We start from the raw sequence: 27,609 nt of genomic DNA, 5'->3' as shown, positions 1-27,609 counted from the left end.
AGAGATATGAAGGATAGAAGTCGAAATGTTTTAGCCTGGTATTCCCAGCACTTTGGGAGGCTGAGGCAGGTGGATTACTTGAGGTCAAGAGTTCAAGACCAGCCTGGCCAACATGGTGAAACCCCGTCTCTACTAAAAATACAAAAATTAGCTGGGCATGGTGGTGCAATTCCAGATACTCAGGAAGCTGAGACAAGAGAACTGCTTGAACTAGGGAGGCAGCGGTTGCAGTGAACCAAGATTGCACTACTGCACTAGAGCCTGGGCAATAGAATGAGACTCTGTCTATAAGTAAATAAATAAATACATTTAAGCTTCAAGGAAAGAAAACATCTCTGACTTATCTAGACAGGTGCAAGAATTTATGCTCAAATTGAAACCTTTCACAATACAAATCAATACACATTATTTCAACCTAAGTATGCAGAAGATTCTAATTGTAATAAACAGAATTATGTAAATTGGCTACATAAACAAAAAAAGTTTAAAGAATGCTTTGTTGATATTAATAGATTTAGAGTTGCTTTGTGTTGATATTAATAAATTTAGAGTTGCTTTTTCAATTTATACAATACCTCTTTGAATTTCATGTTAATAATACTGAGTTGACACAAGAGTTAGTGAATTCACTTAACTTGGACAGATGTAGTTTTAAAACTGGTATGTTTTTGCTTCAAAGTCAAGTCAGTTCTGCTAAAATAAATACGACTAATATGACTAATATGAAGTAGTTTTGTCAGTTTGCATGTAAACATTAAAAAAATACTTTTTTGATATTGGATTATTAGAAAACTTTTAAGTATGCTTGGAACAACTTAGGTATATGAATCTACTTTTTCAACTGTGCATTTTATGAAATCTAAATACAGATTAAGTGTTTATAATGAAAATTTACCATCCAAACTGAAATATTCTATAACAGTAAAATACATACTGGATTTTGAAGTACAAAAAAAAGAATGTGGGCCGGGCATGGTGGTTCATGTCTGTAATCCCAACACTTTGGGAGGCCAAGGCAGGTGGATCACTTGAGGTCAGGAGTTTGAGACCAGCCTGGCCAATGTGGTGAAACCCTGTCTCTACTAAAAATACAAAAATTAGTGGGTGTGGTGACGTGTGCCTGTAATCCCAGCTACTCAGGAGGTTGAGGCAGGAGAATCATTGAACGCCTGAGGCAGAGATTGCAGTGAGCCAAGATCGAGCCACTGCACTCTAGCCTGAGCAACAGAATGAGACTCGTCTCAAAAAAGAAGAAAAAGAAGAATGTAACATATCTCATATTGATTACATGTTGTAATGACAACATTTTGGGTATATTGAGCTAAATATTATTAAAAATTTTAATAATACACGCATACTAGAAGCATTACCCATTATCCGAGAACACATATAAACAAAAAAATACACATTAAAAATATTCAGTAATTGCCTAGAGTGGGTGTGGTTTGGATGGATGGGGCAATGAGATAAAAGAAAATAAATAAGTAATCTGGCCAGGCGCGGTGGTTCATGCCTGTAATCCCGGCACTTTGGGAGGCCGAGGCAGGTGGATCACCTCATGTCACGAGTTCGAGACCAGCCTCACCACATAGAGAAACCTCGTCTCTACTAAAAATGCAAAATTAGCCAGGTGTGGTGGCGCATGCCTGTAATCTCAGCTACTTGGGAGACTGAGGCAAGAGAATCACTTGAAGCTGGGAGGCAGATGTCTCAGTGAGCAGCGAGTGTGCCATTGCACTGCAGCCTGGGCAACAAGAGCGAAACTCTGTCTCAAAAAATAAAAATAAAATAAAATAAATAAGTAATTAAAGTAATTAAACAAGAAAGGTCTTGCATGGACTACTGAAGAAAGAAGGCCATAAATCAGGAAAATTATTAACCCAATTCTCTGTATATAAAAATCCTTCCCACCAAGGAGGGAGAAAATAAAAGCAATGAATAACCTGAAGGCTCAATAACTCATAAGGCCCAGAACACCAAAAATGAAAGCAGAAAAGGAGGGGAAAGGTGTCTAATATCAAAGTTCAAGGACCACAGTAAAACTAGCTATCACAACACTTTATTTGTTACTTATTTATTTTTTGAGACGGAGTCTCACTCTGTCACCCAGGCTGGAGTGCAATGGCTCGATCTCGGCTCACTGTGACTTCCACCTCCCTAGTTCAAGCGATTCTTCTGCCTCAGCCTCCTGAGTAGCTGGGATTACGGGTGCCCACCACCATGCCCAGCTAATTTTTGTATTTTTAGTAGAGACAGAGTTTCACCATGTTGGCCAGGCTGGTCTCAAACTCCTGACCTCAAGTGATTCGCCTGCCTTGTCCTCCCAAAGTGCTGGGATTACAGGCATGAGCCACAGCACCTGGCCAACACTTTAAATCATCCTCTCAAACTTCATTTCCTTGACTGCTTTAGTGTAGGTGGAGAATGCTATATGTTCGGCCTCATTGCTCAATTGTTTAAATGGTTGAAGCTCACTTCTGTACTGCAATCAAGGCAGTGCTGTCTAGTGATGTATGTGTGAACTGAATTCTGTGAGGACACTGGGAGGAGGCCTGCCTAAGGTGGGTTAGAGTCTACCTAGGGATCTAAAGCAGAGGGCAGGATAGCTGGTGTTTGGCAGAGATTTATAGTTGCAAAGCAGCAGAGAGCAAGTTGGAATCCTCACCAGTCATCCAAACTGCATCATCCCAGATATGCTAACAGCTACAAGGAACTTCAGAGGTTCAGAGAGAAGGAGGTGACTTGCCCAGTGTCATACTGAGTTATGACAGACCTGAGACTAGAATGCAGCTGCTAAGACAACTGTGGGAGCTGGCAGAACTGATGCAGGGGTTCTCTCAGGGAGAAGCCTAGCCCCCAAGGGGGCAAGGAAGCAAGGAGACATCAACGAAAGAGATGGCCCTGGAACACACAGCATGAGTAGCTCTCAGTAAGCAAAAAGAGCCCAAATCCTTTCTCAGCAATTGGGGATATATTTTTAATGCTAAAGGTTATTCTCTTTTTTCAGTTTCCCTTTCCATCGACTTCTTTTACTTCTTGAATTCTGACTTCCTCTCTAGCACACCACCAGTGACTTCCCTGTGACTAGATCTAGTGTGCTTGTTTTGGGCCTTCTCTGCTATGCTTGTAACACCAAAGTTCGGCCACCAACTCTCCTCTCCCTCATTCAGATTACTCTCATTCATTCATTCAACTAACACTTATTGAGGCCAGGCATGGTGGCTCACACCTGCAATTCCAGCACTTTGGGAGGCCAAGGCAGGTGGATCGCTTGAGCCCAGGAGTTCGAGACTAGCCTGGGTAACATAGCGAAATCCTGTCTCTACAAAAAACACAAAAATTAGCCAGGTATGGTGGCACATGCCTATAGTCCCAGCTATACCAGAGGCTGAGGTGGGAGGATCCCTTGAACCTAGGAAGTGGAGGTTGCAGTGAACCGAGATGGCACCACTGCTTTACAGCATGGGTGACAGAGACCCTGTCCAAAAAAAAAGAGTTTACTACAACTAACATGTATTGAGCACCTACAGTATGCAGGTCCCTTTTTTTTTTTTTTTTTTTTTGAGACAGGGTCTCCCAAGAAGCTGGGGTTACAGGATTACAGGTACACATTTGTTAATGTAATGCCTTGTAAAATCTTTGTGAAACTATTTATCATTATATTAAAAGTACATATTTGTATGTCTGCATCCTCTACACCAGACAGTGAGCTCCCTGGGGCCAGGGATGGTCTCTTATTCATCTTAGTAAAAGTACCTGCAGGCTGGGCACAGTGGCTCATGCCTATAATCCCAGTACTTTGAGAGGCCAAGGTGGGAGGATCATACAACTGAAAGAAAGAAGGTGCACAACTAAAAGATGCTTTTAGTTCTGCCTGAAAACTCTCTCTCCAGTCCCAAATTCTTTCCTTGTTTGTTTGTTTTTGTGGGTTTGTTTTGTTTGTTTGCTTTGAGACAAAGTCTTGCTCTATCTCTCCAGTTGGAATACAGTGGTAAAAATTTTTTTTTTGTGAGACAGAATCTCGCTCTGTTGCCCAGGCTAGAGTGCAGTGGCGCAATCTCGGCTCACTGCAAGCTCCGTCTCCCAGGTTCACGCCATTCTCCTGCCTCAGCCTCCTAAGTAGCTGGGACTACAAGTGCCCGCCAGCACGCCCGACTAACTTTTGTATTTTATTTTTTATTTTTAGTAGAGACAGGGTTTCACCTTGTTAGCCAGGATGGTCTCGATCTCCTAACCTCATGATCCACCCACCTCGGCCTCCTAAAGTGCTGGGATTACAGACGTGAGCCACCGCGCCCAGCCATAGAGTGGTATAATTTTAACTCACTGCAACTTCGAACTCCTAGGCTCAAGAGATCCTCCCAGCTCAGCCTCCCAAGTAGCTAGGACTAGAGGCATACACAACCATGCCCAGCTAATGTTTTTTATTTTTTTGTAGAAATGAGGGTCTCGCTTTGTTGCCCAGGTTGTTCTCGAACTCCTGGCCTCAAGTGATCCTCCTGACTTGAACTTCCAAAGTGCTGGGATCATAGGCATGAGCTACTGCGCCTGGCCAAGCTTCACATTTTCAACTAACCTTTGGATATTTCTCATTTGAGGCTCTCCAAACTCAGTCTGGTTTAAACCTAGATCAGTCTCTATCTCCCAAATCACGTATCTGTAACAAAAACAAAGTCTATTCAAGACAACTACGCTGTATAGTTAATACTAAAATACAATCAATCTGTGTTTAATCCATTGCTCTGCAATTTACCCAGAGAAAAAAATGAGGCTGCTTAGAGCCTAGTTAGAAAAGAGAGAAGCAAATAATCTATTATTTGGTGGGCATCCACTCCAGATGCTATAGATATTTTTTATCTAGTAGTCAGGTATATACGTCACTTCTGAGAAAAAAAAGAGACAATAGCCACTAAGATCATTAAATTTACTCTTTTTGTTCTAAGTCTGTACTCAGTAAGCAGTCTTCTGATTAGAAACTGAATGCCTTCAGGACAAGGAATTGGATAAGAGTATTTCTCATTTTAAATTAGTAACTCAAAACTGTTTAAATTTTCTATCTTTTTTCAGATTCAACCATCTAGGATCCTAGAATAGTGAATATTGAGAGTTGCCCAGACTCCCTGGCAGCCTCTCTGCTGCATTCCCAGCCCCTAGTCTTTCTCTCCTCCGATGCACATAATCCTCAGCTGTTAGCATAATCTTTTTCAAATTCTGGTCTCATGAGGTCACTCTCCAGCTCAATCATCATCAACAGCTCCTTCGGTCTATTTTATCAAAATTAAAGTCATCAGCCAGGAACCCAAAGGTTTTTATCAGCTGTCCGCAACACCACCATTTCAACCAAGCTTATAAGGCCTCCAGGCCAGACAAGCTAATTTGCTTACAGTCTCCTGCCTTTATTACAGATGCTCGCCACCATCAGTTGACAATATCAAGTCAAAAATGCATTTAATACACCTAACCTACCGAGCATCATAGTTTAGCAAAGCCTACCTTAAACGTGCTTAGAATACTCACCTTAGCCTACAGTTGGGCAAAGCCATCTAACACAAATCCTATTTTATAATAAAGTGCTGAATATCTCATGTATTGAATACTGTACTGAAAATGAGACACAGCATGGTTGTATAGGTATTTGAAGTACAGTTTCTACTGAATGCATATTGCTTCTACACCATCGTAAAGTCAAAAAATCGTAACTTGCGGGCTGTCTGTAGTTTATTTCCCTGTGCTTTTGAGTCACCCCTAGTCCCCCTAGTCATAGGCCATTTAGCACATCTCAGAGCTCATCTCATTCAAGATGCATTTTCTGAATAGTCTCAATACTTCAGATACTGCCTTGACTTTAAATCCCTTAAGGATTTGGCCAGGCACTGTGGTTCACGCCTGTAATCCCAGCACTTTGGGAGGCCGAGGCGGGCAGATCACAAGGTCAGGAGATCGAGACCATCTTGGCTAACACAGTGAAACCCCGTCTCTACTAAAAATACAAAAATTAGCCGGGCGTGGTGGCGGGCACCTGTAGTCCCAGCTACTTGGGAGGCTGAGGCAGGAGAATGGCGTAAACCCGGGAGGCGGAGCTTGCAGTGAGCTGAGATCATGCCACTGCACTCCAGCCTGGGCGACTGTGCGAGACTCCGTCTCAGAAAAAAAAAAAAAAAAATCCCTTAAGGATTTATGTGCAAGACCAGCATATTCTCTGGGCTCAGAAAGGGGGAGTCAAAAAAAAAAGGCATCACGTTCAGATCAGTGAGATGAAATGAAGTGACCAAGTCATTCAATCATCAGATATTTCAAAAACATTTATATATTTACAATATTTTAGCGAAATAACAAGTTCAAAATACAGTATTTTAGCAAAACAACAAGAGCAAAAAATATTTATATATTTTATAATATTTGTGCAGGGCACTGAACTAGGTGATGGGGACACAATGTTCAAGCCAAGGTCCCTGCCTTCAATGCAGTTTATATTAAACAAATATGATGAAAATTACCATACATACTATGAAAGAAAAGAACAAAAATGTCATGAGAGAGAATAACAGGGTAGAGCTAAGAATTTAAATTAGGTAGGTCCAGGAATATTCTGAGGATGTGATACTGAAGCTGAGGCAAAAATAGAAGCTGTGAGGCCCCTTAGGCCTAGGCCTGTGGCCATCACTTCTTGTTGGGCAGAGTAAGACTCAGAGCCACCCTGGATTCACCAGGAGGAGAAATAGAGTCTACTTCTTAACGGCAAGAGCGGCAAAGTAGCACCACAAAAGGCATGTGCCATGGGAGGGGTTTTTGGGTCATCTTTGGAAACAATCTACCACACTAGGTATGAGACGAGAGTATCTAAGATTGGGAATGGAAAGAAAAGAGATAAGTAAGAGCTATCACTCTTAAATAAATGTGACCTTTTTAACTGAACACAGTACTCCAGATTTATTCTGATTAATTCAGAATGCAGTCGGACTATTATTATCTGGACACGTCTATTAAAGTGGACTACAGTTGTATTTACATTTTTTTTTTCTCCGAGACTGAGTTTTGCTCTGTTGCCCAGAGCTGGAGTGCAGTGGCGGATCTTGGCTCACTGCAACCTCCACCTCCTGGGTTCAAGCAATTCTCCTGTCTCAGTTTCCCGAGTAGCTGGGATTGCAGGCATGCGCCAGGTTAATTTTTGTATTTTTAGTAGAAACGGGGTTTCACCATGTTGACCAGGCTGGTCTCAAACTCCTGACCTCGTGATCCGCCCATCTCAGCCTCCCAAAGTGCTGGGATTACAGGCGTGAGCCACTGCGCCCAGCCTGTATTTACATTTTTTAGCAGTCACATAACACTGTTTGCTCATGCTAAACTTGTGTGGTCATTTACAAACTCAGCTGTTTTTCACACAACATGCTGCCAACCCAAGTCTTGTATGTGTGCAGCAGAGTTTTATAAACCTAAATATAGGACCTTACCACAGAGGATACATAAAGATGATACTTTGTGTGTGAAAATATGGATCTACAGTCAGCATTTAAAGAGTCAGATGCTTGACACTCTGGCTCATAGGCTTAGAATTTGCCTAAAAGCTTTTTTTTTCTTTTTTTAACCTATAAAAGAGCATTTCCTGGCTGGGCAAGGTGGCTCACACCTGTAATCCCAACACTTTGGAAGGCCAAGTCGGACGGATCACCTGAGGTCGGGCGTTCCAGACCAGCCTGACCAACATGGAGAAACCCCATCTCTACTGAAAAGACAAAATTAGCCCGGCGTGGTGGCACATGCCTGTAATCCCAGCTACTCAGGAGGCTGAGGCAGGAGAATCGCTTGAACCTGGGAGGCAGAGGTTGCGGTGAGCTGAGGTTGCACCATGGCACTCTAGCCTGGGCAACAAGAGCAAAACTCCATCTCAAAAAAATAAAAAGGCCGGGTGCAGTGGCTCACGCTTGTAATCCCAGCACTTTTGGAGGCTGAGGCGGGAGGACCACAAGGTCAGGAGATCGAGACCATCCTGGCTAACATGGTGAAACCCCGTTTGTACTAAAAATACAAAAAATTAGCTGGGCGTGGTGGCGGGTGCCTGCAGTCACCAGCTACTCGGGAGGCTGAGACAGGAGAATGGTGTGAACCCGGGAGGCGGAGCTTGCAGTGAGCTAAGATCGGGCCTGAACTCCAGCCTGGGTGACAGTTGACAGTGTAAGACTCCGTCTCAAAAAAAAAAAAAAAGAAGCATCTCTTTTCTGACTGTTGTTGACCAGGCTAATATACCTGTTGTGGTTTCTACTCATCCACAGCAAAGCCACATTGTTTGAAGTACTTTGATGGGCTATTTTGGAGCGTTTTTACTTCCTTCTCTGCTCCTAATTGACCTACTTAAACTCATTATTCATCAACCACTTGGGCATCCTGCTGTCATCCATTATCCAATATGTTTGTCTAGTGAGTGCAGTTGGGTTACAACAGCATTATTCCAAAAATGGAATTAGAAAATTATTTTTTCTCCTAAGTCTGCTTCTTGGTCTATTTCATATTCAGTCAGATTTGGAGGCTGGCATTTAGGGAACTATTCAAAAAGCTAGACTTGGTATCATTAGCAAAACGTAGGTCCCGCTGAAACATAGCCCAGAATAAGTGTACTCTCCTGAAGTCTTTCAGTCCTTCTTGTCTGTACCCTTCATTTTGTCCCTGTTGCATGTGGTCTTACGGCCTCCTTATCCGACCTTGCACCCCACCACCCCCACCCCACCCTCACCATGTTTACTCCTCTTTGGTCAAATCATCCCCTTCTTTTGGCTTCTCTAATGACACCATCTCCTAATTATCCTCCTACTGCTCTGTTTTTGTTTGTTGGTTTGTTTGAGAGAGTCTCGCTCTGTCACCCAGGCTATAGTGCAATGGTGCTGTCTCAGCTCACTGCAGCCTCCATCTCCTGGGTTCAAGCAATTCTCCTGCCTCAGCCCTCTGAGTAGCTGAATTTACAGGTGTGTGCCACCACACCCAGCTAATTTTTGTATTATTAGTAGAGACGGGGTTTTGCCATGTTGGCCAGGCTGGTCTCGAACTCCTGACCTCAAGTGATCTGCCTGCCTTGGCTTTCCAAAGTGCTGGGATTATAGGCATGAGCCACCGCACCTGGCCTACTGCTCTGTTTTTTAATCGGTTTCCTGTGTAGCTCCTCTGCCAGCCCCTTTAATATTAAGCGTGCTTCAGGTACCTGTTCTAGGCCTTCTTCTCACCCACCCTACACATGCTTCTTAGGCAAAACCTTTCTTTCTTCCTTTCTTCCTTTCTTTCTTTTTGAGATGGAGTCTCGCTCTGTCACCCAGGCTGGAGTGCAGTAGCACAATCTCAGCTCGCTGCAACCTCTACCTCCCAGGTTCAAGTGATTCTCCTGCCTCAGCCTCCCGAGTAGCCAGGACCACAGGCACACGCCACCACGCCGGGCTAATTTTTGTATTTTTAGTAAAGATGGGGTTTCGCCATGTTGGCCAGGCTGGTCTCCTGACCTTAGGTAATCCACCAACCTTGGCCTGCCAAAGTGCTGGGATTACAGGCATGAGCCACCATACCCCGCCCCTATCCATTCTTGTGGCCCCAGTTTCTCATCTACAAATGGTTCCAAAATTTGTATCCAGCCAGACTACTTCTTAGAGCTCCAGGCCCAAATGACTAACTGCCAAGAGGACATCATTATTTGCATGTCTCATAGATACTTTGTTCGGAATGGAACCCCTCATTCTCTTAAAATATTTCCTATCCCAGTTTAAGACATTACCATCTTTCCTTTGCCCAGAGGATTAGATAAGGGTTAGTTAAACAAGGCTTGTACAGATTTCTTTCAGCCTCAACTCTGTCTCTGGTGATAAGAATGGCTTTCTCCTGGTATAAGGAGGGCACCATTCACATGGGAGTTTTATCTCCTGGTTTCAGTAAGAAAAAGCAAGGCCAGAGTGCTCTTCTTGCATATGCTATTTTTCAAGTGTATATTATTCTCAAAATAATCCTTATGCCAAAGTGGCATATCTCGGTGTGGCATATTTTGACTCTACAACTCCAATATCTAGTCACAGTGACCTGCCAATTTTACCTTCTAAATATATCTTCATGTTTCTCCCTGCCTGTATCTTACCTATCTCCAAAAATAAGTCTGATCGTGTTAGGACTCCTCTCTCTGTCTTCCCCCAGCCCCCAAATTCAGGACTTACCTTCAGGTCTGGTACCTGCCTCTTTATTCAGCCTTATCTCACTCATCTCTCGTTTATAGTCCATCTTCCAACTACATATAATTTTTTTTTTTTTTTTGAGACAGGGTCTCCCTGTGCCACCCAGGCTGAAAGCTTATTGTAGCCTTAACCTCCCAAGCTCAAGTGATCCTCTCACCTCAGCTTCCCAAGTAGCTAGGACTACAGGTGCATGCCACCACGCCTGGCTATTTTTTGTATCTTTGTGGAGACGGGGTTTCGCCATGTTGCTCAGGTTCTTCTTGAACTCCTGAGCTCAAGTGGTCCACCCGTCTCAGCCTCCCAAAGTGCTGGTATTACAGGCGTGAGCCACTGTGCCCAGCCCCTTCATGGAACTTTTTTTTTTTTTTTTGAGACAGAGTCTCACTCTTGTCACCAGGCTAGAGTGCAATGGTACAATCTCCGCTCACTGCAAACTCTGCCTCCCGGGTTCAAGTGATTCTCCTGCCTCAGGCTCCCAAGTGGCTGGGATTACAGGTGCATACCACCACGCCAGGCTAATTTTTTTTTTTTTTTTGAGACGGAGTTTTGCTCTTGTTGCCCAGCCTGGAGTGCAATGGCATGATCTTGGCTCACCCCAACCTCTGCCTCCCGGGTTCAAGCGATTCTCCTGCCTCAGCCTCCCGAATAGCTGGGATTGTAGGCAGAGACCACCACGCCTGGCTAATTTTGTATTTTTAGTAGAGATGGGGTTTCTCCATTTTGGTCAGTCTGGTCTCGAACTCCCAACCTCAGGTGATCTGCCCACGTCAGCCTCCCAAAGTGTTGGGATTACAGGTGTGAGCCACCGTGCCCAGTCAGGTATTTTTAGTAGAGACGGAGTTTTACCATGTTGGCCAGGCTGGTCTCCAACTCCTGATCTCAGGTGATCCGCCTGCCATGGCCTCCCAAAGACACCCACTCTGTTGCCTCACAGGCTTTGCAAGTACTGCACTTTCTCCCCAGAACCCTCTTAATTCTACTCTTCATCTTAATTCTATTCTTCATCTGACTAGCTCTGCTTATCCTCCAAATATACTTCTTCCAGGCCTTTTCTGCTCTCCTGGGATAGGTTGGCTCTCCCTGCTGTTACTGTAGTGCTATCAGACTTGTCATTACTCTCATCACTCTTTGCTGTAATGACCTATTTAATTGTCTACTTCCGGTCTAACCTATAAGCTCCATGAGGGCAGAAGCCCTGTCTGCCTTGTTCTTTGTGTATTCTCCACTCTTAGTACAGTATCTGGCATATAATGGGAACATAGTATTATTTGTTTAATGAATGAATAGAGTAAACTCACTCTGTTCCTAGTGTTATTTTTGTTTGTTAATTGATGTTATAGACTGGTTGCATCTCCTCAAAATTCATATGTTGGAGCTAACCCCTAGTGTGGCTGTATTTGGACATGAGGTCTCTAAGGAAGTGATTAAAGTTAAATGATATCGTAAAGACGGGGCCCTAATTTGACAGAATTAGTGTCCTTATAAAAAGACACACCGGGAAGTTTGATCTCTCTGTGGGACTTCACAAAAGAAGGGTCATAGGAGGACACAGGGAGAAGGCCAACATCTAGGAAGAAAGCCTTCACCAGAATCTGTTTTGCCAGCACTTCTAGCCTCCAGAACTGTGAGAAAATAAATTTCTACTGTTCAAGCCAGCCAGTGTGTGGTAGGTATGTTGTTACAGCAAGCCCAGGTAGACTCATATAATTGATTATTCTGTTTATGTCTTGTCTCCCTAATGCAAGGGCTAGGTCTTATATTTCTCTATATTGTTCTTTGAAAAACACCACATATGTAGAAGATTCTTAAGAAATATTGACTGAGTGATTAAAGTGAAAGTATTTCTACATATTATTCTTTCTTCCTGAAATACAATTTCCTTACTCTTTGACCAGCGAAAGAGTTGGGTTAAAAACTGCATTCTGAATTAATCAGAATAAATCTGGAGTACTGTGTTCAGTTAAAAAGGTCACATTTATTTAAGAGTGATAACTCTTACTTATCCCTTTCTTTTTTTTTTTTTTTTTTTTTTTTTTTTTTTTTGAGACGGAGTCTCGCTCTGTCGCCCAGGCTGGAGTGCAGTGGCCGGATCTCAGCTCACTGCAAGCTCCGCCTCCCGGGTTCCCGCCATTCTCCTGCCTCAGCCTCCCGAGTAGCTGGGACTACAGGCGCCCGCCACCTCGCCCGGCTAGTTTTTTGTATTTTTTAGTAGAGACGGGGTTTCACAGTGTTAGCCAGGATGGTCTCGATCTCCTGACCTCGTGATCCACCCGTCTAGGCCTCCCAAAGTGCTGGGATTACAGGCTTGAGCCACCGCACCTGGCCACTTATCCCTTTCTTTCCATTCCCAATCTTAGATACTCTCGTTTCATACCTAGTGTGGTAGATTGTTTCCAAAGATGACCCAAAAACCCCTCCCATGGCACATGCCTTTTGTGGTGCTACTTTGCCACTCTTCCCATTAAGAAGTAGACTCTATTTCTCCTCCTGGTGAATCCAGGGTGGCTCTGAGTCTTACTCTGCCCAAAAAGAAGTGATGGCCACAGGCCTAGGCCTAAGGGGCCTCACAGCTTCTATTTTTGCCCACTTCGTTGTCAGCCACCAAGTCAAGAAGCTGGAGCCAGACTACTGACTGATTAGAGGCCAATGTGAAAAGAGAGGTCAAGTGGAGGAGAAATGAAGGACCCAGCCAACAGTTAGCACTGACACCCTAGGCATATGAGTGAAGCCATCTTGAGTCTTTCAGCCCTAGTCAAGCCAATGCTGGTGATGTTCTATAACTGTGTGACTGTCCAATATGGCAGTCACTAGCCACATACAGGGCTACTGAATCCTTGGAATGTGGCTAAGGCATCTGAAGAACTTCATTTTTCATTTTATTTTAACTTAAACTTTAAATTGCTAATGGCTACTTTCTAGGCCAGCATAAAAGTCTGTTACCACTCAAATCATCCAGCATAATACCACTGAAGCAACTGGGCACAGGGCAACCAAAAATCACCTTAGCACCTGCCCTCTGAGGGGCTGTAAGTACATATACAGTGACAAGAGAAGGCGGTGGAGAAGGATGCAGTGTAGCTCTGTCAGCCTTGTTTTTAAAAATGGAAGAAAAAATATCTCCCTCCAACATCACCCAAAGGGAAATTTCCAAGCAATGGAATATATCATGAGTCTCACATCTAGCCTAGAGAACTCCTGACTAGAAGAGTAACCTTCGAAAACCGTTTTCCTCATCTGCTGAAAAACAAAATTTAAACAGTTCCCTGGTTCACTCTCTTTTGGGGGAGAGGAGGAGCAGAAAGGAAATACGAGAGAGTCTACATTGCGTGCTAGACACGGCCACACTTATAATACATCAAATTCCCTTAATCCTTTTTTTTCTTTTTTTTTTTTTTTTTTTTTTTTTTTTTTTTTTTTTTTTTTTTGAGACGGAGTCTCGCTCTGTCGCCCCGGCTGGAGTGCAGTGGCCGGATCTCAGCTCACTGCAAGCTCCGCCTCCCGGGTTCACGCCATTCTCCTGCCCCAGCCTCCTGAGTAGCTGGGACTACAGGCGCCCGCCACCTCGCCCGGCTAGTTTTTTGTATTTTTTAGTAGAGACGGGGTTTCACCATGTTAGCCAGGATAGTCTCGATCTCCCGACCTCGTGATCCGCCCGTCTCGGCCTCCCAAAGTGCTGGGATTACAGGCTTGAGCCACCGCGCCCGGCCAATCCTTTTTTTTCAAACTAAGCAAACACAAGTTCAGAGAGGTTGTAATTTGCCAAGGACCTATGACTAGTTAGTGCTAAAGATAAAATTCAAAACCAGGCCTCTGAATTTCCGACCCCCTACTCTTCCTACCACAGCGGAATGCCTCGCCTATCAAAAATAAAAATTTCTAATGGCCTATTGAGTTTTTCCATGATCTCTTCACCTAAGTAACTATTTCCAATTAATGCCTTCTTAGCAGGCTGATCTCATTTTTCCTTCCTTCACTTTCCTATACTTATTTTTCCTCTGATTCTACCCATCCTTCAAACTCCAGTTTAAACTTTCTTTTCCTTCCATAAAACTGTCCTCATCTTAACACAATTTCCCTCTGAATTTTTATATTACTTATAATAGGCACCATATAATATAGCGTTCTCTGTTACACTGCTTTTCCCTTAAATAGACCTTGACCTCCTTGAGGACAGAAGCTATCCTATATCTTTGGAGTGGCAATCTTTCCAAATTTCTTTAGCTTTCCCCAGAGCCGTGAGTAGATACTTCTGGAATGGACCGAATGATCTAAACTCAACAGACAAATACTTGTTGATTCATTAAAGTCTGCCCCAAACTCTGCTGTTTCACCCTTTGCTTTATAATCTACAGCACACCAATTAACCCAGAAGGGCTGAGCGGCGAATCCACGCTGCAGCCCCGCCACGTAATGCTCCCGGCCCGCTCAGTCACGCCACGCCCAGCCTGCTGGTTGCCGATTGGGCGTGGCCCAGCCCTGGGACGGCCGATTGGGCGTGGTGTGCGTGACTGAAGGCGTGGCTGAGAAGAAAACCTACGCTTTGGGTTAGACTCGGTAGTTTCCGGGAATCTTCGACAATTTCCGGCAACGATTTTCTCTCCCGTCGACCCACCTCGGGTATTTCCGACCCCTTTCGGGCTTTTCCGTTTGGCTGCCGCTCGGCTTTCTCCACTTCGGGAATTTCCGTGTCCCGCTCGGAAGCACTCGGCAATCGCTCGGCCTCCCCCATCCCCCGGTAACGGTCGCTGGTGAGTTTAAATGAGCCGGGGCTGGCCGGGCCGGAGCCGCTACCGGGGGGGCCTGAGGCACTGCAGAAAGTGGGCCTGAGCCTCGAGGATGACGGTGCTGCAGGAACCCGTCCAGGTAATGATAACCCTCTTCTCTGAGGCTTGGCTTGCAGCCTCGGTCGGGAAGCAGCGTAGGGCCACTCCGCGGCCTGGTGCGGCCTAGGCCCGGCTGCTTCTCCCGCCTCCCCTGCTGCCGAGTCCTGGCTATCTTTCGTCAGTTCGGAGGCCTTGCCCGCAGCCTAAGCCGTGTTACCTCTGGCCCTACGTTACTTCACCCTTAGTGTGAGCGGCTTCGGCGAGAATAACCGTCTTTCCCGTCCAAGCCAACGTCCGGCCAGCCCTTCCTGTCAGTCCAGGGGCCTGGCTTGACTGGGGGTGGGAGATGAGGGGCCGAAAACGCACCCCAGGCGCTCTCTTGCCTAAAAGATGATCGAGAAGCACATTTGATCGGAGCTTGTATGATCTTCGCGATGGTAGGGCAAGTTTGCGGAGGTTTTTTTATTTTTGTCTTTGGTGAGAGAGTGGAGGGAGAGTAGGATCGGTGTCTTTAATACTAATTTCTATTTTGGTAACAGACTTCCTATCCCACGTTTCCTTTCTCGGTGAATTTCCCACCGGACAATGACGGTTTGAGAAGACAACTCCAAGCCTCAGTGCTGAGGTGCAAGCACCAATACCAGGGGAGGAGGTGGAAAGGGCATATCTGGGTTGTTTTCATCCTCTCTGATGGAGATCAGGAGCATTTTGTTGTGCATGTTTATAAAGCATTCAGGAAATGAAAGACAGATAGTGGTGTTTGTGTCTGTTTCGCTGCCCTTACACCAAGGTATGCTTTGACCCACAGTGCTGTGTTGCATTAAAAGAACCCTATTGGATTTTAAGTCTGTGATGCGGTGCCAAGTCATTTTCCCCTCTGACATCTGGAGAAACTGAATCTTTTGTGCCTTGGTAATGGACCAGGTCTGGGAGACTTCCTCCCACCATGTGATCTTTGACTTGATCAGAATTGACCTCTATCAACCGCTGTCATTGAGTCTTGGACTTTATTTTGAAGTTATAAAGCAAACCAATTTTTAGAAATTCCTTCATATTGCCTTTAAAAGGCTTGAGTTATCAAATAGTAAATATTTTATTATGTCACTACTTTCATATTTGTTTCATTTTTCTAAACAGCATGAAATACTCATTTCTTCTAGTTTGGCTTCTTCTCCAGCTGTTTACATATAGCAGCTATTAGTGTTTGAATTAATAAAACGTTAAGATTATGTCTTATGAAATTTACCTGTCTGTAAGTTGTATCGGTTTTTCTAGAGCTATTTCTTTTTACCAGCATAGTTTCTTTTAAGATTTTTTTTTACTCTGGCTGTAGATGAGGTAATTATATAATTTTTTAAGGCTTAACATGAACTTAAATAGATAAACAGATTACTCAAGTTATTTAATTTCTGTTGCATATTCTTGTAATTTTGTTTTAATAGTTAATGATTTTTTTTTTTTTTTTTTTTGCCTTCTCTGGCCCCAGAAGTCTTCTAAAGTGATGAACTAGTTGCACTGATAGATGATAACCACCATTTAATAATAATTTCAGACTTTATAAAAGCATGGAAGGCCGGGCGCGGTGGCTTACACCTGTAATCCCAACACTTTGGGAGGCTGAGGCGGGTGGATCACCTGAGGTCAGGAGTTCGAGACCTGCCTGGCCAACACGGGGAAACCCTGTCTCTACTAAAAATATTTAAAAATTAGCCGGGCGTGGTGATGGGCGCCTGTAATCCCAGCTACTCGGCAGGCTGAGGCAGGAGAATTGCCTGAACCCAGAAGATGAAGGTTGCAGTGAGCCGACATGGTCCCGCTTCTCTCCAGCCTGGGCGACAGAGTGACACTCCGTCTCAAAATAAATAAATAAATAAATAAATAATAAAAGCATGGAAAAGAAAAGGAATATGTATCCTGTTTCTAGATAGTACCCATCAGGTTTCCTATTTGCCCTTAAAGTACTCTTAGCAGTAACACACTTCAATATTTTTAAGGCTTAAATGTCAAATTTGCTTATTTTTCATACTAGCATTGTCCATTAGATTTTTGAGATAGTGGTAAAAAGTTTTAGGATATAACTAGGTAAAAATTTTGGTTGTATAGTATAAGAAGAAGCCATTCAAGAAGGGATTTGGAGCAGTGAGAAGAACAAGTAACTTTGACTACAATGATAAAGATCAATGATCAGGGATAGTGCTGCTAATGGGAAAGAATTAGGAAGAGAATAAAAATAGGACAGACATATAAGATACTGTCTTTATTAAAAAAAAACAAAAAACTATGATGACCGATTGCATGTATTTGGAAAGCAATGAGAGTAAGTTGGAAAATTGTTCTTTCTTGGAATGCCTCAGAGTTGATGGTATTACTAGACATAGGAAAAAGTTCACAGAAAAGATGAACAGCTGTTTTCTGCATTTTTTTTTCTTTAAAATTTTAGCATAGAATGGCCAGGCTGATATACCATATATGCCTAAATTAAAACTCCATCTCAAATTACTGCTTCTCAGAAGAGTATTACTTTATATTTGAGTCCTTATAAAAGTCTCAAATATGAGGCAGAAGTTCTGTCAGTTCCTTTATTTTTAATAGTAACTATTTGGAAAGACACACTAGGCTAAGTGACTTCAGTGAGAGCTTTTTGGATATTTATAAAAGTCACCTGATGAAATTGGTTTTTTAAAAAGAAGCAAAGAGATTTTATATAGATTTAGCAATTATTCCCGAGTGAAGCAAGATTTCACAGGAGTGTTGGATGAAGTTGTAAATAAGCCTTTCAAAAATTGATTTAATAAGCAATATAGCAATTGGGTACTATATACATGATATTGTTTTAGAGATCATTAGATGGTGAAGAAGTACTTTTGGCTGGGGATAAAATGTTCAGGGACAGCATCTAACATGGATTCAAAGAGTAACATATTTTCGCTACTCAATGAGAAATTTAGATTTAATGTACATTGATAATGAATAACCATTATATGAGCAGAAGAGTTTTTGAACAGAGGAATTATGTAATAAAAGCACCACTTTGGGAATATTAATCTGGTGCTGTTGGAAAGGGAGGACGAGACAAGAGTTAGACATACAGACTAGTAGAATAGTCCAACTGCATGATCACATAGACCAGGGCTGCTTAATCTGGGCACTATTGACATTTGGGGCAAGCTAATACTTTGTTGGAAGCTGTGCATTGTAGAATGTTTTGTAGCATCCCTGGCTTCTAACCACTGGATGACCCCTCCATTTGTGACAACCAAAAATACCCTTTAGACATTGCTAAATGTTGGGGCATTAGTTGGGAGTAAGAAGGCAAAATTGCCCAGAGAAAGAACCACTGATGTGCATCTAAACTAAATCAGTATCCTGGAAATTCAGTTATAATGTATAATACAAAATTTCAACAGTGACTTTTTTTTTTCTTTATATTTTCTTACATTGTCTGAAGCCTTTATTATCCATTTCTTTTATGGTCTTTAAAAAAGGCAGCTGACTGGGCACAGTGGTTCACGCTTGTAATCCCGGCATTTTCAGAGGCTGAGGCAGACTAATCACTTGAGCCAAGGAGTTGAAGACCAACATGGCAGCATAGGGAGACCCTGTCTCTTTAAAAAAAAAAAAATAAAGACAGCTTTTTTGATAAAAACAAGAACACAAAATGTATAAAATATTTAACAAAAACAAGTATAAAATTTTTTTATAATAAGCTTTCTCTAACAAAAAATTCACAGTGATTAAAGGCTGGGTGCGGTGGCTCACGCCTATAATCCCAACACTTTGGGAGGCCGAGGCGGGTGGATCACAAGGTCAGGAGATCAAGACCATCCTGGCCAACATGGTGAAACCCCGTCTCTACTAAAAATACAAAAAAAATTAGGCAGGCGTGGTGGCGGGCACCTGTAGTCCCAGCTACTTGGGAGGCTGAGGCAGGAGAATGGCGTGAACTCGGGAGGTGGAGCTTGCAGTGAGCCAAGATCGGGCCACTGCACTCCAGCCTGGGCGACAGAGTGAGACTCTGTCTCAAAAAAAAAAAAAGAAAAGAAAAATTTATAGTGATTACATTTAAGTCTGAGTACAACTTATAGAGGTTTGTTTATATTTTAAATAATATTTTATATTTAAGAATAGCTAGCTGGTAAGGAATTTTACAACTTTAAACTGTTGTTTATTTATCTTTTAAATTAGTGCACCTGGGGACTAACCCATTAACTAGTCGGATTTCTCTGAAACATTTTTTGGGGGAGATGGAGAGGAGTGTTGTTCTTTTGGCTTCATAACTTTCTTTTAGCAGCATTTTACCCATCTGGCTTTAATTTGTAGAACTTTAGCGGTAATGCACTGGGTGTTGTTCTTTTAGGGGAAGGCCCACACCATCAGTTGGGCAGAGGTGCTGATTTTAGCCCTGTTCATCATCAGCTACTAATCTGTAGTGCGTTAGAGAATAATCTGTTCTCCCCTCAATCCCCGCACAAGAGACACTGTCAGTCAGGATCTTAGAATTGATTGAGCAAAGCGGGATGGAAGCAGTATGTGAGATTCTCTACATAGCAAGTTTTTTCTGATGCTCTTAAGAATTGGTGCTAAAGGAATAATGTTCTGAGCAAAGCTTGATTTTAAGTCAGAAATGGATACAACTCTTGAATATGATACCTTTTTTCCTTCTTTTTTTACCCAGCCCTTGCCCCCATTTCTTTAATTTTAAAAGGACAGAGAAAATTTCGAAATTCTAGGACTTTATGACTTTAGTATATATGTGTGAAATTTTCCTGGTGGTCCATAGTAGTAAAATAGCTGGTAAATCATTTGAGTCTTTTGTGGCTTATATGTTGCAAAAAAAGCAGTTGTAGCAGGTATGCTGGGGAGATGTTATGTAACGGAAACTACATATTTATTGAATTTCTTTATATTAAGAGATTAGCAAGAAAAAGGTTTTCCAAGTGCTTAATGTGTGACAGTATACTAGGAGCATTATTAATGGATCATTTCATTTAATCCACAAAACAACTCCAAGAAATAAACTCCATTTATCAATGAAGAGATTGAGGCTGAGAAAAGTTGAGTATTTCCCACAAAGTCCCACTACTGGAAGTGCTGGCACACAAATTTGAGCATGTCTCCAAACATCAAATCTTTGGTATCTTCGTTCTGCTCACCATTTTCTTTCACTTACAACAAAATTAAACATGTAGGTTCTTAGGAAATCCCAGATTTCATAAAGGAGTAATTAAGTGGTAATTATTTGCATGAAAAAATAATTCTTCTATTTATCACAGAGTTTCTTTCAATAGAGACTCCCAGAGATTCTTAATTATTAGATATGCATCTAGGAATACAAAGAAACTTAATGCTCAGACTAATGTACAAGAGTGTCAACAGCGGAAGACTGCCAGAAGTTAAAGATGATTTGCTTATTCATTCAACATATATTTACTAAGCACCTGCTTTAAAAGCACATAATAGATGCTGGGAGTATAATAGTGAGCAAAAACAGACGTAGCCCCTACCTTGTGGAGTTTATAATATGGTGAGGAAAACATGACTCAAATACTCTCCTAAATTAATACATAATTATAGCAGTGGGAAGTATTACAAAGGAAAGGTACTTGGTGCAATTAGAGTGTATAATAATGGTGCCTAATCTCATCTTTTTCCTTGTATCTAGATAGGAGTGGTAAAATTAGATATCTTTGAGACTTTTTAAAATTTAAGCTATATAAACAAAGGTTAAACAAGAGGTTCTGGAGACCCCAAACTAAGTTCATTACTGTTCTTTCTTGAGGAAATAGAAAAGGCTAAGTCATTTACTACTTTTATTTTTTAAATTATAATTAATAATACTCATTACAGAATTATTAAACATTTACTTGTTTGTTCAACAAAATTTATTGAGTCTTTACTGTATCTAAGGTATATTAATCACTTAATATAATTTAGATGTACTGGTACAATGTTAGCTAGTGATCAGTAACCAGATTTTACTGGTTTCCATTGTAACCTTATTAAATTGTTCAACAAATTATAAGCTGGTATATGTGCTAAAAGTAAAAAATAACACTTGTATCATGATCAGGTGTGAGATATCTCAAAAGTAGTTTATTACTAAAAATGATTTGACATTACCTAGTAAAGATGAACATATGCATATTCAACAACCCAGTAATTTTATTCCTAAATATATATCCTAATTTGGAGAGATTCTTTTTGTGTTTTTTTGATGTGAGTCTTGCTTCTATTGCACTGCCGCGGCTATTCACAGGTATGATCGTAGCCTTGAACTCCTGAACTCAAGCAGTCTTCCCAGCTCAGCCTTCTGAGTCACTGGGACTAAAGGTTCACACCTTTAGTAGTAAATGGGCTGAAGAGATTCTTAAACATGTACCCCAGGAGATGAATCTAAGACAGTTGCAGCATTGTTATAATTGGAAAAACAAAGCAAAAAAACAGCCCTAGAAATAACCCAGATGTCCACATGCTGTGAAATAGATAAAATACATTTAGGACTTCGATATATTTATACAGTGGAAATATTATTTATTCAGCAATGAAAACAAATGAACTCTACACACATCAAGAATGAATTTTCAAAACATTGGATTTCAAAAGCAAATCATAGCAGAATGTATACAATATGATTGTATTTATTTAAAGTTCAAAAACAGGGAGAAGTAAATGTTATACTGCTTAGAGATGATATGTACAAATGTATAAAATTGTGAAGAAAACCAAGAGAAAGGTCAAGAAAATTCAGTGTGGTGGTTTCCTCTTTGGGACAGGGAGAGGTTTTGCTGTCAACAAGGAGTGCACAGGGAGTTTCAGAGATATTTTATGTCTTAAGCTGGGTGGTGAGTACACGGGCCTAAATGTTTTTGGTTATTGTTACTTAAAATGTCCTTCTATCTCATATATGCTTTAGGTTATATGTTTCATAATTCTAAAAGAGAAAACATATATTCAAAAAATTAAAGGTTATTCCTATGATAACTTTACTCATTTGCATTCCAATATGCTTCCTGGAGTGGATGAGAATTGAGTGGCATTAAAGGTAATAGATAGTGAAGTTTTTGTGGGAGGATGACATACATTTTAATATCTCTATCGTGTATATCACATAAAGTGGTTGAGAACCACTGCTGCTAAGGGTCTGTAGTTTAGTAGGGTTGGCAGTCCTGTTAACAAATAACCGTGTTATGAGTGCTTTACTAGAAGAGGTATCTTAAAAAAGAAATGGCTTGATATCAGCCAGGAAAGCTTTCTGGGGGCAGATGTTATTTAAGCTGGATCTTCAGGGATGAGCAATTTATAAGGGGAGATTGGTGAGGGGAGCCCACATTGCCCAGTGGAGGAAAAGGATGTACAAAGGCATGGAAACCTACAAGTCCACAGAGAGTTAAGTGAGGAAATTCAGATGTGTTAGGAGCCACCCTGTGAAGAGCCTTACCCAGCACACTCTGGAGTTTGCTCTGTGGGCATTGGGGTTTTATCACTTAAATTAGGGGTATTAATTTCAGTATTCTATATAAGGCTCTGTGCTAGTAGTTACCTTGAAAGTCTGTATGTATGTATATTTATGTTCTTTTTTCCTCCATTTGCAGGCTGCTATATGGCAAGCACTAAACCACTATGCTTACCGAGATGCGGTTTTCCTCGCAGAACGCCTTTATGCAGAAGGTTTGAAATCTATTCATTGCTGTAGAATGATAAATGAATAACATATGAAATTCGATAACTTTTTATCACTGTAACAAGATTCTAGATATCATTCTCTTGTTTTTTCTTTCTGATTGACACTAGTTCATAAAATCTTTTTTTTTTTTTTTTTTTTTTGAGACGGAGTCTTGCTCTGTCGCCCGGGCTGGAGTACAGTGGCCGGATCTCAGCTCACTGCAAGCTCCGCCTCCCGGGTTCACGCCATTCTCCTGCCTCAGCCTCCGGAGTAGCTGGGACTACAGGCGCCCGCCACCTCGCCCGGCTAGTTTTTTGTATTTTTAGTAGAGATGGGGTTTCACCGTGTTAGCCAGGATGGTCTCGATCTCCTGACCTTGTGATCCGCCCGTCTCGGCCTCCCAAAGTGCTGGGATTACAGGCTTGAGCCACTGCGCCCTGCTTAGTTCATAAAATCTTTACTTTTTATTTGAGTAGTTCCCTTACATACTACTTTTAATAACTATGTAGGGTTGATTCAGGTTTATATGCTATGATTTACTTAATCATTTTTCAATCTGTAGGGTTTTTTTTCCCCAGGGTTTTTGTTGTTTTGGGGTTTTTTGTTTTTGAAACAGAGTCTCCCTCTGTCACCCATGTTGGAGTACAGTGGGACCATCTCAGCTCACTGCAACCCCTACCTCCCAGGCTCAAGCAATCCTCCCACATCAGCCTCCCAAGTAGCTGGAACCACAGGCACGGACCACCACGCCCAGCTAATTTTTTTTTTTTTTTTTTTTGGTAGAGATAGGATTTTGCTCTGTTGCTCAGGCTGATCTCAAACTTCTGAGCTAGGCAATCCACCTGCCTTGGCTACCCAAAGTGCTGGGATATACTCATGAGCCACCATGCCACATAGTTTTGTTTTTTTGTTTTTTTAAGAAAATAGTCTGTATTCTATGGTGAAGAGCATGGATTTAGACCCTATAGCCTTGGAACAAATCCTGACCTGTCACTTAAATGTACAGTTTTATAACCTTGGACGAGTTACTTTAATATCTGAAAATTCAGGTATTTCATCTATAAAATAATCATTGCCTCTCAGAATTGAAAAATTCGATGAGATGGTATATTTAAAGCCCTTAGCCATCTGGCTTGGTAATAAATGCTTAATAGACACCACTGATAATGTATGTTTTGTTTCCGTCATTATTATAATTCCCTTTCTAAGATGCTGATGTAGATCATTGTATATAGCTTTTTTTTTTTTCCTTTTGAGTCATTTCCTTGGGTTATATGCTTTTAAATGGAATTTACAAGTCAAACAGTATGTGTTTAGTAGCAGAGAGTTGGGAGAACAAGGCCTAAACCTCAGGGGCAGGAAATCTTACAAAAGAACGAAGATCAATGCTTGGAAGTAGTTTTGAGAAGTTAAGTGAAAACCAATCTTGCCTTGTCTCTGAGATAGTGGGGTGTAAGGTGATTACTGTTCGTGTGAGAGAGCTGTCAGGTCCTGGGTGGAGAATGGGAATTCAGTGAGAAAAGTGAGGAAGATCTGGGCAGCAGGAGTTTAAGTTCCCAATGAAGAGATTAGACAGATCAGAAGGAATGGAAGACTTAGAAAGAAGGTTATACAATAGATTAATCTACTCCATTCACTTATGCAAAAGTGATACTTACTGTGAATAATCTATTTAAATATATTTTCATTGATACCTAGGCAGGCCTCATATTTTGCTGTATTTTTAAAATTTTTGTTGAGTCAGAATCTCACTCTGTTGCCCAGGCTAGAGTACAGTGGCACAATCATAGCTCACTGCAGCCTTGAACTCCTGGACTGAAGTGATCCTCCTGCCTCAGCCTCCCAAAGAGCTGGAGTAACAGATGTGAGCCATTGTACTCGGCCACTGTCTTCTATTTCTAGTATTTCCTTTTTGTATTTGTTTATTGTTAAAGAATAGGCAGTTTCTAGTTTATTATAGTTAGGCTCTTAAAAATTGTAAATTCATGGTTTAGAATTCAATTAGATCTTCCCATAGAATTGGTGGCAAGATTCCCAGATTAGTCCACATAAAGCTGTTTAATCCACATTATTTATGTGCCTGATACAATGCTTGGCACTTGGAAAGTTGCTCAGTAAATGTTAGTTTCTTTCAATATAGAACCTAACCATTCTGTTTAACCATATTTTTTTTTTTTTTTTTTTTTTGAGTTGGAGTCTCACTCTGTCACCCAGATTGGAGTGCAATGGCGTAATCTCTGGCTCAATACAATCTCTGCCTCCCAGGTTAAAGCAATTCTCCTGCCTCAGCCTCCCGAGTAGCTAAGATTACAGGCACCCGCCACCACGCCTGGCTATTTTTGTGTTTTTAGTGGAGACAGGGTTTCACCATGCTGGCCAGGCTGGTCTCAAACTCCTGACCTCGTGATCCACCCACCTCAGCCTCCCAGAGTGCTGGGATTACAGGCTTGAGCCACCACACCCAGCCTCTGTTTAACCATATTTATATGAGGAAAGATTTTAGAATTAAGTGTAGTAAGAGCAGATACTGTCCTGGCTCAATAATAATAACAATAATTTTATCATTTATTGATTTCCTACTGTATACTAGGTACTCTAAGTATTTAATATTAGTTACTAATGTAATCTTTAATAATCCTGTCAAATAGACATTGCTATTGCCATTTTCTGGATGGAGAACTGAGACTAATGTCCACAGGCAGTAACTAGTAGATCTGTCTGATTCCCCTTTACCAAGGGTAGCAAATACTTACCACTTCTCTGATTTGCAACCATAGTAGCCATCGCTAATCCATTATAGTATTCATTCCCACTGAACCAACCTCAGAATTCTTGGCAACATTGTTTTCTTGGCTGGACAATATCAGTTGACATGCTAGATGTTACCTGTTTGCTCAAGGGCCTCCTATGTCACTAGTAGCAGTTTCTATATTTGGAGAAAGACATCCAGCAAGGCATGAGGCTAAAGTAGTTGATGGTAGGATCTTCTGTAAGTCAAATTCTTGAAATAATTTCTCAGTTTCACTAGTTCTTTGTCACCCATTTGTCTTTCTCTCAAGATTTATAGTCGGCCTGAGACTGTGGAATCAGAAAGAAACAACAGCAGAATGATATAAGAGAGAATCTGGGAGACCGAGGTGGGCGCATCACCTGAGGTCAGGAATTCGAGACCAGCCTGACCAACATGGAGAAACCCCATCTCTACTAAAAAATGCAAAATTAGCCAGCGTAGTGGTGCACGCCTGTAATCCCAGCCACTCGGGAGGCTGAAGCAGGAGAATTGCTTGAACCTAGGAGGCGGAGGTTGCGGTGAGCTGAGATCGCGCCACTGCACTCCAGCCTGGGCAACAGAGCAAGACTCTGTCTCAAAAAAAAAAAAAAGAAAAGAAAAGAAAAAAAGAAAAGCGAATCTGAACTCAGATACTCATTTGCCATTTGATCTTAATCAAAAGTCATTCTGAGCCTTATTTTCCTTATCTTTAAAATAGAAGAGAAATATCTATTTAACAAGATAGTTTTAAGGACTAAATACAGTAAAATATATAAAGACTCTGCTGTAGTTTCTGGCACATAGAAAGTCCTTTACAAGTTCCCTCTCTCCCCTAACATATCCTAATACAGTGACTTTTCAGGGTTTTGTGGGGTTTTTTTCTTATTTTTATTTTTGTTTATTTATTTATTTTTGAGATAGCCTGTCACCCAGGCTGGAGTGCAGTGATGTGATCTCGTCTCACTTCAGCCTTGACCTCCCAGGCTCAGACAATCCTCCCACCTCAACCTCCCTAGTAGCTGAGATTACAGACTCATGTCACCACGCCCGGCTAATTTTTGTATTTTTGAGGACACGAGATCTCACCATGTTGCCCAGTGCAGTCTTAAACTCCTGGTCTCAAGCAATCCTCCCACCTCCGCCTCCCAAAGTGCTGGGATTATAGACATGACCCACTGTGCCTGGCCAGATTTTTTTACGCTTGTTAGATATAATACAGTCTAATATTTTCCATTGAGTGGTTTTGTTGTTGTTTTAATGTAGGCTGATAATCACTAAATTGACATCACAGTCCACTATTGAGTTGAGATTTGCTGTTTTGGAAAAACTCTGTCCTAATTTTACCATCTCCCTCCAGTAAATTTCCTTCCCCCATTGTAAGCATGTATTTTTCCTTCCCACCACCAGTACCTGATCCCCTTGACCAAGGTTTTTCTCCTTTGTTAATTAACTGTTAAGAATGAATAGAAATAAGTGCTATAGAACAAATAGAAATAGTGTTAGACTATGAGGAAAAAAATACATTAATGCAACTACTATGATAGGTCTTTGGAGATAATCTATGTGTGTGTGTGTTTGTGTGTAAAATAAGAGTTATGTTCAGAAAATCAACCAGACATAAGTTGTGTGTGCATTTTTTTCAGAAGTAATTGCTATCTATGGAACTCTATGAGACTAAGAGGATTGTAACTAGTGAAAGGAAAAGAAAGAGAAACAGCTGAAAACCTTGTGTCAACATGTATTTTCCTAGGTTATTTTGAGGGTCCTAGCCCAAAGTTCAAAATTGCTTAAGGTCTAGAGTTTTATCTTAAATTAATGTGGGTTTTACATCCCACACTGCAAAATGTTTTTGTTTGTTTGTTTGTTTCAGACAGGGTCTCCCTCTGTCATCTAGCCTGGAGTGCAGTGACCCAATCTTGGCTCACTGCCTCTCAGGTTCAAGCAATTCTCCTGCCTCAGCCTCCTGAGTAGCTAGGATTATAGGCGCCCACGGCCATGCCCAGCTGATTTTTGTATTTTTAGTAGAGACAGGGTTTCACCATGTTGGCCAGGCTGGTCTCAAACTCCTGGCGTCAAGTGATCCGCCCTCCTCGGCCTCCCAAAATGCTGGGAATACAGGCGTGAGCCACCATGTCTGGCCTTTATTTTTTAATA

The 27,609-nt window shown here is 41.6% G+C and overlaps 2 protein-coding genes across 16 annotated transcripts in view; one reads left to right on the top strand and one right to left on the bottom strand.

Annotated features, from left to right (window-relative positions):
• Positions 1 to 14,933, bottom strand: part of MYL4 (myosin light chain 4) — a 40,935-nt gene extending 26,002 nt beyond the window's left edge. For both annotated transcript variants that reach the window (XM_030923236.1, XM_010363531.2), the window contains exon 1: positions 14,812 to 14,933. The gene's annotated coding sequence lies outside the window, so the exon portion shown is untranslated. The remainder of the gene's footprint in view (positions 1 to 14,811) is intronic.
• CDC27 (cell division cycle 27) overlaps positions 14,904 to 27,609 on the top strand; it is a 68,449-nt gene continuing 55,743 nt past the window's right edge. For 9 of the 14 annotated variants that reach the window (XM_030923228.1, XM_030923227.1, XM_030923225.1 and 6 more), the window contains exons 1-2: positions 14,904 to 15,062; positions 22,615 to 22,690. In XM_030923228.1, the coding sequence (XP_030779088.1) occupies positions 15,036 to 15,062; positions 22,615 to 22,690 (103 nt within the window). In that variant the 5' untranslated portion in view covers positions 14,904 to 15,035. The remainder of the gene's footprint in view (positions 15,063 to 22,614; positions 22,691 to 27,609) is intronic. The other 5 variants (XM_030923230.1, XM_030923233.1, XM_030923232.1 and 2 more) reach the window with 3 other exon arrangements.

This window comes from Rhinopithecus roxellana, chromosome 19 (assembly GCF_007565055.1).
Source record: "Rhinopithecus roxellana isolate Shanxi Qingling chromosome 19, ASM756505v1, whole genome shotgun sequence".
In the NCBI taxonomy this organism is placed as follows: domain Eukaryota; kingdom Metazoa; phylum Chordata; class Mammalia; order Primates; family Cercopithecidae; genus Rhinopithecus; species Rhinopithecus roxellana.
The sequence above is the reverse complement of the archived record's forward strand: the minus strand, read 5'-3'. Positions and strand labels throughout refer to the sequence as shown.